A 13,272-nucleotide genomic window follows, 5' to 3' on the forward strand; every position below is an offset into this window, starting at 1 on the left:
CCGCTACCCCTGAGGACTAAGCTGGAAAAGTATGTCTCCTTTACCACACCAAATCAGAACACAGCAGCGCTTAACATTGCCGTTATTACGCAGACATAGGTAGGGCGATGATGCCGGAGACGAACCATGGAGGGTTCTACCGTCAAAGGTATTTCAAGACGCGTACCTATTAGCGAATATGTAACCGATGTTTTCATCAAAACATTACTGTCCCACTGCTGGGCACGGGTCTCCTCTCAAAATGAGAAGGATTAGGCCATAGTCCACCGCGCTGGCCAAGTGCGAATTGGTAGACTTCACATACCTTTAAGATGAGATATATTTTTTTAAATCTCACTGTTTTACTGTAATTAAAAACAATAGTATGTCGAGAAATCTGTCAAAAGACGATTGTCGACTTAAATATCCAAGCAACTTTTAAGAGTCGCATTAACCACTATTTAATCGCCAAACTACCAGTTGCTCAAACGGCCAGGTAAAAGGTTAATCATTATTCAAGAGCATTATTTTCTCATACAAATGACTTAGAATATGTATTTGACTTCAAACTTCGGAATGTATAGATTTATGTACTGTTACTAGTAAATCTTATATATAAAATTTCGTCACAGTGTTAGTTACCGTAAACGCCTTTACCGATTTTCACCAAATTTTATATGTATATTCAGTGGGTCTGAGAATTGGCTACTATCTATTTTTAATACCCCTAAGTGATAAGGGTTCACTTTTAACATTTTTTATTTATATGTTACACAACGTTTGCCGGGTCAGTTAGTAGACTATATTAGTAACCATACACTTGAATATCAATAAATTGAAAGATCCACAGATCAGTTCAAATATTCTTTGATAACCCTTATCAGTTGATACTCGCTCATAATTACACATATGTCAACATAATGCTGTATTGTAACTGATAATATTTTGCTGCATTAGCTTGCGGGTTTACGTGTACTATAAAATTAAATATGTTTCTCTCTCATGAATTTAAAATCAATATAAAAGAAATAAATAGAAATATGGATGGAAAAAAAAGAAAAGACCTACAATTAAATGACAAGAAATAAATTTATATGAGCTATAGGATTAAAATGCTTTTCATATGTGTATCATAAATTAATTGTCGCAGGCTTTAACAAGTTTTAAAAAAATCTTATAGACGTGTGATTCTATCTATTCTAAGGTAGGTCTATTTCATAAAACGTCATGGTAAAAGGAGACCTGAGTACCCTTACCATGAGATTTTACGTTTTGACAAATGTGACTGTTTTGGTATTTGTTTACGTATTTGCCCATACAATATCCAATCAGCGCCCCTAGCGAATGGTATCAGAACTATAGTGTCAGTAACGTAACATTAAATGTCTAATTTGACAAAATGGCGTTATATGTTTTGTCTCCCTTTTTTGCGAACATGTGAGGCAGACAAAAAGACTTGAGCACTTACTTATTGTTACTTTTACTCAGTCTACTAAGCAAACGGAACAGAATAATGGATTGAGTAAACGTAACATAAAATTATGGAATGTTTTGAAAACTCATGGTAAGGGTGTAGGGAACAACAATAATTTGTAGCTGTCACAATTTAGAAGTCAAGAGTAAAAAACATCATTAAAATATTAATTTGAAAACACAGACGGACTGTTTAAATTAACTTAACTATAAGTTGTCTATCTACTGATGTGAACGTATGTGAATAAAGTTATCAATGAAGTGTTGACGGAAGTAGATAATAGGTGAATAAGAGCATAATATAATTATGATATTGGCTCGAAAGGTCTATGTCTTGCTTAGCTCTCTTTCTTGTCACGGGTATCCCACACGCGTAGACCACCCGCACATATGAGATAACACGCTGCAGTTTTTGTTATAATATATTAGTAGCAGACGAGCATGCAGTCCACCTGATGGTAAGTGGCTACTGCCGCCCATGGACATCTATAATCAACGCCAGATAGAATTAGATATTCCTACCTAAGGTCGACAACAAATGCGTCGCTACTCCTGAGGACTAAGCTGGAACGCCTCGGAAAAGTATGTCTCCCTTACCACACCTTTCAAACCTGAACAAGCAGCGTTTACCACTGCTGTTATGAAGCAGAAATAGGTGTGGTGGTGGTGCCGCCGGAATCGAACCATAAAGGGTTCTACAACCTTCAGGGTCTCTTTGCGACCTAGTGTGCGCGCGTATGAAACGATAGGATGCAAATATCACGCGTGCAGGACGCATGCGTGCGCAGCACGCGCGACAAGAAACGAAAGTTGGAGTATTGTTTATAATGTTTGTCTTTTTATCTGTCTTATGGAATAGAAATAAATGATATGCTAAAAATATTCTTTTAACTCTGTTATTTTCTAGTAATGTTATTATAATAATATATTGCGATAACTAGACCCGACACATGTAATTAAGCAATTATTAATATTTATGAAGAGAACCACTTTTTGCACGTAAATTAAAACAATTATGATGTCCAAGGTACAGTGTCCTAGAAACTGTGGGTATTTATCAAACTTTATATTATTTACAATACTTCTTACTGTGGTCTAAGCATCTCATACAATAAGGAGACTCGAGGTTTGCAATGGCAATTTTAATTTGGCGTGGATAATCAAATCCTAAAGGGAATAGCGTTGCCACTTCTGAGAACATAGGTAAGTCACACCCTTCCAACAAAATGTGAGAACTGCTTTACCCTAGAAATAGGTTTAGCGTTGGTAGTGTCCCTGTAGTCCTGGGACGAAACTAGAGCTACGGCATTCCTTGCCTATCGTAAGAGGCGACTAAAAGGGGTCTTCCGAAGTTCCGGGTGGCTAGAGTGGGAGCTTGTACCGTGAAGCAGGCAACCCAGAGAAGGACGGCGGTATGTGTGGTCGCATACCGTCGTAAATACCAGATGGCGAGGGAAGAGCCCGATAGGGGCATCGCACTTGGAGTACTTCGGTTGTGTCCCGTTGGGGAACCCGAAGTTCTCCAAGCGCTGAGGACTGCCACCGGGAGGGTTTTAGTGCGGTAAAAATCCCACATAACCCGGCGACGCTCCCTACGGCGTCAGGTACCTTTTGAAGGTTGCCCCCTTGTAAAAAAGAAGCTCTCTAAACCTATCGCTGCTGCTGTTGTAAGCATGAGATGTAAATAAATGTATGGCAATACAAAGTCTACTCGGTCCACTACTTTACTTCATGATTCACCAAGTAGTGTCATGAATACACATGTGACAAGGTTACATGTATGTATTCATTTGTATAGATAATTAATATCGAGACATGAAATATTAATGTGAGTGATGCAGTTTTTAAATGGGACTTCATTGCACTGCATAGACAAATAGTAGCTAGTACGCATATTGATAACTAGAGAATTATTATAGAAACAAAAATCCTTTATAGTCGTATGTCATTATGTACCTCTGTCACTCACAACAATTTAGATGAAACCAACAACATCTCATATTTAGGAACACACCCGAAAATGATTATTCTCTGCAGTCGGGTAAAAAAAAATACTATAAATCCAAATCGTAAAGTATTTATTCTAAAGCTATTTGGAATTACGCTATTCGTATGTTTTTTGCCTACGTATCTTTTAATTCTTACGCAGGCATTATTCTGTCATACTTCTGTAGCAAATGTATTTGCCGTGTATGGATAAATAATACCATCTCATACGGGGGATCTCTTAAAAAGTGTCTAGCTGTAAGTTGTGATTTTAAATTTGACTCAATATGAGGCTTCGAAGTTCGAATCCCAAGCATCTTATTTTTCTGGGTCATGTACATATTAGTAATCAGGTATTTATTGCTTTAACGGCAAAATAAATACCGTGAGAAGTACACGCCTAAGTGTTTAAAAAAATCAAGATTGTGTGAATTCTAACAATCGGCGCCTGTGCTGCTTGATGGACTTTGGCCGGCAGGCCATAGTCCATCGCGCTGGACCTCGTACTCTAAGAGAGCTGTGCCCCACAGTAGGACATAATAGGCTGACGACAAAGTATATTCTACTCCATTATTTATGGACAAGGATATCCTTGTCTTTGCTGGAGTGGTGTACACACACGGGCCTACAAGTAGGTGTGTTTTAGATGTTTTTTTTTCGTTAAAATTGTTTTTACCAACATAGGCTAAATTGTCTTTAACACTAACCCCTTTGTTTTTGTTTTCATATTTCCAACATAGATTTAAGAAAATATGTATAAGTACTAACCAAAGCTATGAACTGTAAAAATGGTTTGAAATAAAGAATTATCATTATTTTATTTATTAATAAGCCGTCACTCACATCTCAATGAGAAACAAATAGTTTCATTAACGACAGTAGTTATGTATGTAGTAAGAATATGCAAAAATAGATCTGCATTGAATATAAATTATATGCTGCGTAATATCATATATTAATATGAAATGGCCGTATATACATAATTTACATAACATAACGTTACATTAAAATAAGATTTTTAACGCAACGCAATTTTAGTCGTTATATTTTAGTCTTTTTTTAGGCAACGCTGTCTTTTTTTAGTCGACCACGGAGGGTGATATTTTTCGTGCGTATGTATGTCTCATTCTTTGGGTAGATATGCCCTAGATTTTCCCTGTAGTAGAATAGGGTTATGGTATGCCTTGCCTATCGTAAGAGGTAACTAAAAGGGGCTTCCGAGGTGGCGGGAGGCAAGGACAGCAGTTTGTGCGATTCATATTATATCGTTCTAATCACCAGGGGATGTGAGAAGAGCGTAAATTCATTTCCCCCCCCTCCCCCCCCCCCGGAGCCTGAATAGGGGCATCGCGTTAGAAGAATGCCGGGTGTGTTCCGTCGGAGATCCCGGGATACTCCATCAAACGCTGAGGACGGTCACGGGAGGTTTTTAGTGCGGTAAAAGTCCCACACAACCGTACCTTACCTACCCGTACCTAACCGTACCTTACGCGTACCTTTTGAAGATTACCTCGTCATGAAAAAAATACGTGTGGCACTCGGAGACTGCCGCGGTAAAGCTATGGTGAAGTGAAGGGTGTGGTAAGGGAGACAGGCTTTTCGAGGCGTTCCAGTTTAGTCCTCAGGAGTAGCGGCGTATCTGTGGCCGACTTCAGGTAGGAATGTCTAATCCTGTCCGGGGTTGATTACAGACGTCCATGGGCGGCAGTAGCCACTTACCATCAGGTGGACTGCATGCTCGTCTGCTACTCTTATATTATAAAATATAATTACGTTTCTTTACTTCTATATTGTTTTGTTTAAAACTATTACATACTCTTGTGCAATTTTTGGAGTCGAACCACAATGGGTTCCATCACCTTCATTAAATAGATAGAATTGAAAAAAAATCTCTAGAAACTCTTCAAAATTAATGGTACGAACAGTATTGCATGTAATTATTGTTTGAATGTTCGTTGATACAATGTAGGCTACAAGGTCACACATCTTATTATTTTCCATGACATGTATAATTGTTGGCAAATCATTATGATTTTACTACTGAACTATTTTACTTCGGGCACGATTCTTCTCTCAAAGTAACAGGGGTCAAAGTCCACCACGCTGGCCAAGCGTGAATTGAAAGACTTCATACATTTGGGAACTTTTTAAATAATTCTCAGATGTATAGATTTCCTCACGATGTTTCCCTTAAAATCTTTAAATTAGTTATTTATAAAACAAAAAAAGTTTCGAAAAATATCTATAAGGACGCCGGGGATTCAAACCTCGGACCAACACAAAATAATTATTTCAAAGAATCACTTTTTGAACGTCAATTACATTGTACTTTATTTATATTTTACTGAAGTAATTGCCTTTGTGAACAGACAGACAAATAATCTTAATATATATATATATATATGTTAATGTTTATGTTTCACATTGGATTCGACAGAGTTCGCTACCATCGCAGTTTCAAATATTAAATAATAATCTATTTTAATGATAGTTTTTCCCAACAGTTGGCGCTGCGACCGAATTTTGTTATCACTGAGTTTTTTTCGAGAGGTTTTGAGTGTTAAAAGAGTTACTAATTTTCTGTTTTAAGTAAGTCATATTATTTCTTTAAAATGCGGGCGACGCCGCGGGCACACCTAGTTATTTTATATTTTTTTGAATAGTTTCCATGTTTTGAATACCAAATATCAAATGTTGTTAATTCAATATTGATCTAAGATCAAGTTGATCTTTAGTGAGCTAAAATTAAACAGAGATAGATTGTGAGAACAATTTTCGAACAACTATTCTTATTGCTGCTGTGTATATATGTTACAAACTAGTAATTATCATAAAAACAAAAAAAAAAACAATTTTCAAAAGTAATTAGAAGTATGTCTATATCTATTAGGACGAATGGAACGACACCTGAAATGTTAAAATCGGTCAAGCCGTTTGGACTGTAGGTCAAAAAATAAAATATATTACACACATATGTAGGTACACTAGAAAAACATTACCTTCCGCAGTCGGATAAAAAATCCTTACTTAATATTATAAATCCGAAAGTAACTCTGTCTGTCTGTCTGTCTGTCTGGTTGTCTTTTCTTCACGCCTAAACCACTGAACCGATTTTAATGAAATTTTGTACAAAGATAGTCTGAGATCCGAGAACGGACATAGGATAGTTTTTATCCCGGAAATCCCACGGGAACTAGGGCTGGCGATCTAAGATCGATTAATCGGATAATCGATCTTTTGGACCAAAAAGTCGATTATTTTAATCGATATCCTTACTAATATTATAAATGCGAAATTAACTCTGTCTGTCTGTATGTCTCTTCTTCAAGCCTAAACCACTGAATCGATTTTAATGAAATTTTGTACAAAGATAGTCTGAGACCCTAGAATGGACATAGGATAGTTTTTATCCCAGACAGCGATCTTAGATCTATTAATCAGAGAATCGATCTTTTTGACGAAAAAAGGTCGATTTTTTTAATCGGTCTCCAGTAATGGATCCTACCTACGTTTGTGGGTCTTTTGGCATACTTCAAATAACCATGAGTTTAAAAATATCAATTCTTGCAATCGGAGACGGTTGCAACATTATACATATTTGGTTATACAGATTTATTGGGACTATATTAGGGGTGGCGATTCTATCCGAAAAGATCGGTTTTTGAATCGATTCGAATCGAAGTGCAATAAATCGATTCACAAAAAAATCGAGGCCCTAAGAATTCGATTCTATCTTCGATCTTTTTCGAGGATAGCGAAAAAAAAAGGTATCCAGGATCAAACAAATTATGTATCCGTCAGCAAATCCTTACTTCCTTACTAATCCTTACTAATATTATAAATGTGGACGTAACTCTGTCTGTCTGTCTCTTCTTCACGGCTAAACCACTGAACCGATTTGAATGGAATTTTGTACAAAGATAGTCTGAGACCCGAGAAAGGACATAGGATAGTTTTTATCCCGGGAATCCCACGGAAACTACGGATCGATCATCTATCTATTTATATAAAAATGAATATTTGTCTATATACATTTTATAAAATCGAAAACTATGCATTTGATCAAATGATCTTTTGCAAAGTTGTTGTCCAAGAGCCCACGAAGGTTTGGGAGTTGGTAAGACCGACAGATGGCACCACTGTCATTCCAATGAAGGTACGAATTTTCTGTTTTATGTATGTCATATTATATCTTTAAAATGCGGGCGAAGCCGCGGGCACCACTAGTATATCCATAATTCCTACATACACATACTTATGCAGAAAATTGTTGCGTTAATGATGATTAAACATAATTTCAATTGTCATAAGAGATTCAAATACTACTTAACCACTTAATCGACAAGTTAACTCTAAGATAGTAGCAGATCAATGACATTGCATTACTACAAGTGGAATCTATCCAGTCATGAGTAGTCAGCTTCCACCCTTATCATCTTTGATAATGAAGTATTATAAGTCATAGGCTAATTATATAAAAAACCTACTGCTACTTACCATCGCACATAAATTCAAACGTCGATGCATTAGTTAGCATTTGACATTGATCTTCAACGGTCTACGTTTCCATCATGTCGCGGATCTTATCAATAATAACTTGTGTTTTCTTAAGTGCAATTGGAAGTGAATCGGCTCGGATTCTTGCAGTTTATCCCGTTCCTTCGATTAGTCATCAAGTAGTGTTCCGTCCTGTTATGTTAGAACTGGCTAAACGAGGCCATGATGTTACCGTCGTCACCCCAGACCCCATTTTCCCTAAAGGCAAAGCTCCGAGCAATTACACAGAAATCGACGTGCACGATATTTCATACAAACCCTGGAACAAATTCGTCGAAATATCGAGCGCCAAGGACTCGTCTCTAGCCAATCAGATAAAAATTGCAATGGAACTGCTTACCGATATCTTCGAAAAACAAGTGAAAACACCAGAAGTGCAGAAAATACTTCGAGATAAACACAAATTTGACTTGCTATTCGTCGAAGCTTGCACAGCGATTGCGTTGTCACTTTCTCATGTTATAAAGGTTCCCACAATTCAGTTCAGCTCCTTCGGTGCATTACCAGGGATGTATGAATCTGTTGGAGCACCAACACACCTTTTCAAATACCCCTTGCCGATTCGCCAGAATTTTCTAAACCTTTCAGTTTGGCAACAACTTTCTGAATATCGTACTTATCGCGAAGTCGAAAATATATTACTTGATCAAGAAGAAATTGTACATGTTGAATTAAAAAGGATATTTGGTTCAGATATGCCTTCAGTGCATGAATTGCGTAGGAATGTAGATATGATGTTTCTAAATATCTATCCTATATGGGACTTTAACCGCCCAGTTCCTCCTAACGTTATTTATTTGGGTGGCTTACACCAAAACCCTCGGAAGGACTTACCTAAGGTATGTTTTATTTCGTTCTTTCTTATTATATCCGTCCACGTGCATTCATGTTTTTTTTTTATTTTCAAAGTCAAAGTTAAGGTCGAAGTATTTATTTCAAAGTAGGATTACTAGAATCACTTTTTGAACGTCAATTATATTGAATTTTATTATATTTTTATTTTTATTGAAGTATTCATTTGCCTTTTTAAAAAAACAGACAAAATAATGATTTTATTTCTTTGTTATTATGCTAACGTGAATATAGAAGATATAGTTAATTAGAAATTACACATATAAATTGTTTCAAATTTTGTCAATTCAATATTGATCTTGATCTTTAGGGAACGAAAATTCGATATATTTATTATTAATAATGAGCGATAGCCTTCAAGGACGATGGTAGAATTGTGATAAACTTGGAATGATTGTCCATTTTTGACTTCTGCCCACATCAATTAAATAGGTCTTGTCACTTGAGGTAGCTAATAAAAATCTAGCGTTACGTAAAGTCAAGTGTTTACCATATTTTATCATATTATTATGAACATCAATGTTTAAAACATATTCGTGTTTGATTTTGTTTCAGGAACTAAAATCCTTCCTCGATTCTGCAACAGATGGGGTTATTTACATGAGTCTTGGTACCAACGTGAAACCCTCGAATTTGCCCATTGAAAAGGTAAACATGTTCCTGAAGGTATTTTCTACGTTGCCGTACAAAGTGTTGTGGAAGTGGGACCAAGATGAATTGGAAGGAAGATCTGACAACGTGAGAATATCGAAATGGTTTCCCCAATCCGATTTACTGCGTAAGATATTTTACCTTTATATTTTTTATATAGATAAGATAAGAATAGCAAAGGATTTTGGATCTGATTTAGAAGTCGTTAGCCATTAGTATATGTATGTTTATAGTTCTCCAAAAAGGGGTAATAACTTGGGGCTCATCAAATAAGCTTTGAAAAGAGTTATACTTTATAATCGGTGATGAATTGGTGACTCGTCTGGTGTAGCAAATATCTACGGATGACCTTGATAAGTTACCAATATTTTGGTTTGAATGTAAAAAACAGAATGTAACATATTAATGTCGTTTTTTCTATTACAGAACATCCAAGCATAAAACTCTTCATAACGCAAGGAGGTCTGCAGTCTACTGATGAGGCTATAACTGCTGGAGTTCCTTTCGTCGGTATACCAATATTAGGTGATCAATGGTTCAACACTGAATTGTATGTGTATCACAAGATAGGAGTAAAACTAGATATTGCTACTGTAACGGAAGCTGATTTCAAGAATGCCATCAATACTGTTCTGAATGATGGAAGGTTAGTAAAAGATTTCCATAATTTTACTATTTGTACAATATTGTACATTCTAAGTCAGCGATAGTCTAAGGTTAGAAACTCGGAGTTTAAATTGTGTGGGAAGAGTCCGAGGTTTGAATCCCAGGCAAGGATGAAGAAAATATCGTGATGAAACCTGAGAGTTCTTAAAAAATCCTTCTCAACAGTTTGGCCTGTACTTCTATTACTCTGGGAGGAGACCCGTGTCCCATTACAACAATAATGGGTTGACAACGTTCGAAGTGATGATATAATTGGTTAGGTGTGCAACTATGAATTATAATATAAGTATTAAACGCCACTGAATAGAGTATTTTGAGACAAACACTTACAAGAAGTGCTTAAACTTCAATAAACAGACATAGCGACGTATCTGTAGCCGATCAGTAATTAATTTAGGCTTGATTAGCTTTGTCAATGGGTCGGAGCGATTGCTTATCATCGAGTGTAATACATACTACAAAAATTACATATTCTAAGCCCATTTATTAAATTGTAATCCAAAAGGTACGATTTTATAGAAAATTTGAAAATTGTTGTTGGTTCTTAAATTGTATTCATGCGTTTGTATCATATATGTTTAATAAGCAATTTTCCATAAAATAGGAAACAAATTCTACCACAAAAATCATTATTAAACCAGTTTATTTACAAACGCCTTATATACTGAAAACATGGTCTTCTTGGGATCGTCTTACGCAGCACACAAATATTCTACACTTTTAAATTATACGTTAAAAAACATATCATAAACGGAAACGAAGTTCTTGGAACATGATCGAAAACGATTCTTAAAATAGCATCATAATAGTATCGTTGTCATCAACATTTTGATTACTGTAATTTGGCTGTTACCAGCTCGTGACTATGTATTTTAGGAAAATCATAGTAACCTTTATTTACTAGAACATGCGGTTTATATTTGTCATAGTAATATATAATATCTGAACGTGCATAATTTAACAATGATGAGTTTGTAGTAAACAGTAATCAACAACAATTATGAACAATTGACGACCAATTGTATAAAGTTCTCTATTGTTATTTCTGTGGTGTCCCAGTAATAATGTTCTGACCCTGATTTTAATTTAATGACATCTCCACTATACTTATTTCTGCTATAAAGCGTAAATGACGCTCTGATGTATTATAGTTTGAAGGATATGGCCCTAATAAGAAATAACGTTACTGAATATAATATAGCATAGTTTATATAGCACAGTATGGTTTTTAACTTAGTTGGTAACTTTGGTTTCGGCACGTTCGGATCACAATGCATGATTGGGTTAGTGACGTCATTCTAAATTAAATATGGCGGAGCCCATACGATGGCGTACTTATATTTTTTGGACCGACATGATCACATACCTATATTAAGATATAGGTCTGTGGACATGATATTTGTATGAAATTAAAATGTTATCTATGAAATCACGAAAAATATTGTTTTTACCAGACAGTGTAGGGTTAATGTTTTTCGAGCGTATGTTTGTGTGCATGTATGTATGTCTGTATGTCTCATTCTTTGACCCGCCCTACAGAACAAACGCCTTGACGGATTATGACAAATGAGGTGCCGTTTGATTCATCTAAATTGTAGCAACATATAGCCAGGTTTTTTTAATAATAGTTGTCTAGTTAGTAGCTTTTTAATATTTTATTTATTTCAGCTACCGTGCCAACATAGTAAGACTTCGTAAGCTGATGCGTGATCAGCCCCAACCACCAGTGGAGCGCGCCGTCTGGTGGACGGAGCACGTGCTGCGGCACGGCGGAGCGAAGCATCTGCGTGCACCCGCAGCGGACATGTCCTGGACAGAGTACTACGAAGTTAAACTTCTGTCTGTAGTGTTTGGAGTTTTAGCACTATTATTAACAGCAATTGTAATGACTGTGAGGTTAGTTATAAGATCAGTGTCCAAAGACAAGTTGAAGAAGAATTAATGAATAAAGCAATAATGGTCTAAAATTTCATGTATTATTTTTACCCGACTGCTGAGATAATTGTTTTTCGAGGGGATGTATGTATTCTTTAGCATGCCTTACAGCCCAAACGGCTTGATGGATTTTAACATATGAGGTTTTGTTGAACTCGTGTAAATTGGGTGATATAGGCTTTTACGCATTCGTTTTTTTTTTTTTGTTTTGTTACTGTTACGTTTTTAAATGTAATTTTAGATAATATTTCTCTAGTGCGAGGAACGGGTTCTCTAATAATATTTACGTGATGAAGTGTGCTTTTTCTTTAGACATGTACGTAGTAGCTACGGTACACATGTGTGTTAAACAATAGAATTGCTTCATTTTCATTAAATAAAATTTCATGCAATGTAAATTAAGCAATTCTACTGGTAAATTAATAACAGCTGTGATAAGCGCTGCTGTGTTCTGGTTTGAAGCGTTTGGTAAGGGAGACATACTTTTCCGAGTCGCTCTAACTTAATCATTGGGGATAGCTACGTATCTTTAGTGCAGTGATAGCCTAGTCGTTAAGAAATACGGCCTCTTGATCGAGGGGTCCGAGGTTCAAATCCCAGGCACGCACCTCTGATTTTTCAAAGTTATGTGCGTATTAGAAATCAATTACCACTTGCTTAAACGGTGTAGGAAAACATCGTGAGAAAACCTGCATAACTGAAAAATCTTAAAAAAGTTTTCAAAGGTATGTGTAGTCTACCAATTCACACTTTGCCAGCGCGGTGGACTATGGCCTAATCCTTCTCATCCTGAAAGGAGACCCGTGCCCAGCACTGGGACGGTAATGGGTTGATGATGATGATGATGTATCTTTAGCCGACCGACGTAGGACTCCTATCTTATATGAGGTTTATTAAATGTCCATGGGTGGCAAGAGCTACTTACCGTCAGGTGGAGTGCACCCTCGATTACTACGTCTATTTTATAAAAATACGATGTATTTTCTATATATAACGCTAATAAGGATAAATAAATAAAAGATACGAAGGAAGTGTCTATTTAAAGGCAATAATTATTTCAAACGATCACTGCCATTACCAATAATGGCAAACATATAATTATATTTCTTTTTCTAGGTAATCTACAAGTAATATTTACTTAACATGCTTTTTGCGTTCAACGTACTACGCTGC

At 36.2% G+C, this 13,272-nt stretch overlaps 1 protein-coding gene across 1 annotated transcript; it reads left to right on the forward strand.

Annotated features, from left to right (window-relative positions):
- Positions 1-7,930: 7,930 nt before the first annotated feature.
- LOC140754994 (UDP-glycosyltransferase UGT5-like) lies at positions 7,931-12,130 on the forward strand. Its single transcript, XM_073090155.1, has 4 exons — positions 7,931-8,834; positions 9,403-9,625; positions 9,925-10,144; positions 11,833-12,130. The coding sequence occupies exons 1-4, from the start codon at positions 8,010-8,012 to the stop codon at positions 12,104-12,106; spliced, it is 1,542 nt and encodes a 513-aa protein (XP_072946256.1). The 5' UTR covers positions 7,931-8,009; the 3' UTR covers positions 12,107-12,130.
- The last annotated feature ends 1,142 nt before the right edge of the window (positions 12,131-13,272 follow it).

Source organism: Epargyreus clarus, unplaced genomic scaffold, assembly GCF_041222505.1.
Source record: "Epargyreus clarus isolate Ecla_fem2 unplaced genomic scaffold, WU_Ecla_fem_2.2 ptg000032l, whole genome shotgun sequence".
NCBI classification, from domain to species: domain Eukaryota; kingdom Metazoa; phylum Arthropoda; class Insecta; order Lepidoptera; family Hesperiidae; genus Epargyreus; species Epargyreus clarus.

What these genes read in the sequence shown, in the direction of transcription:
- LOC140754994 (XM_073090155.1), top strand. Translation starts at nt 8,010, where the DNA reads ATGTCGCGGATCTTATCAATAATAACTTGTGTTTTCTTAAGTGCAATT. An exon ending in CTCGGAAGGACTTACCTAAG is followed by an intron (nt 8,835 to 9,402) that starts GTATGTTTTATT and finishes ATTTTGTTTCAG; the next exon opens with GAACTAAAATCCTTCCTCGA. An exon ending in TCCCCAATCCGATTTACTGC is followed by an intron (nt 9,626 to 9,924) that starts GTAAGATATTTT and finishes TTTCTATTACAG; the next exon opens with AACATCCAAGCATAAAACTC.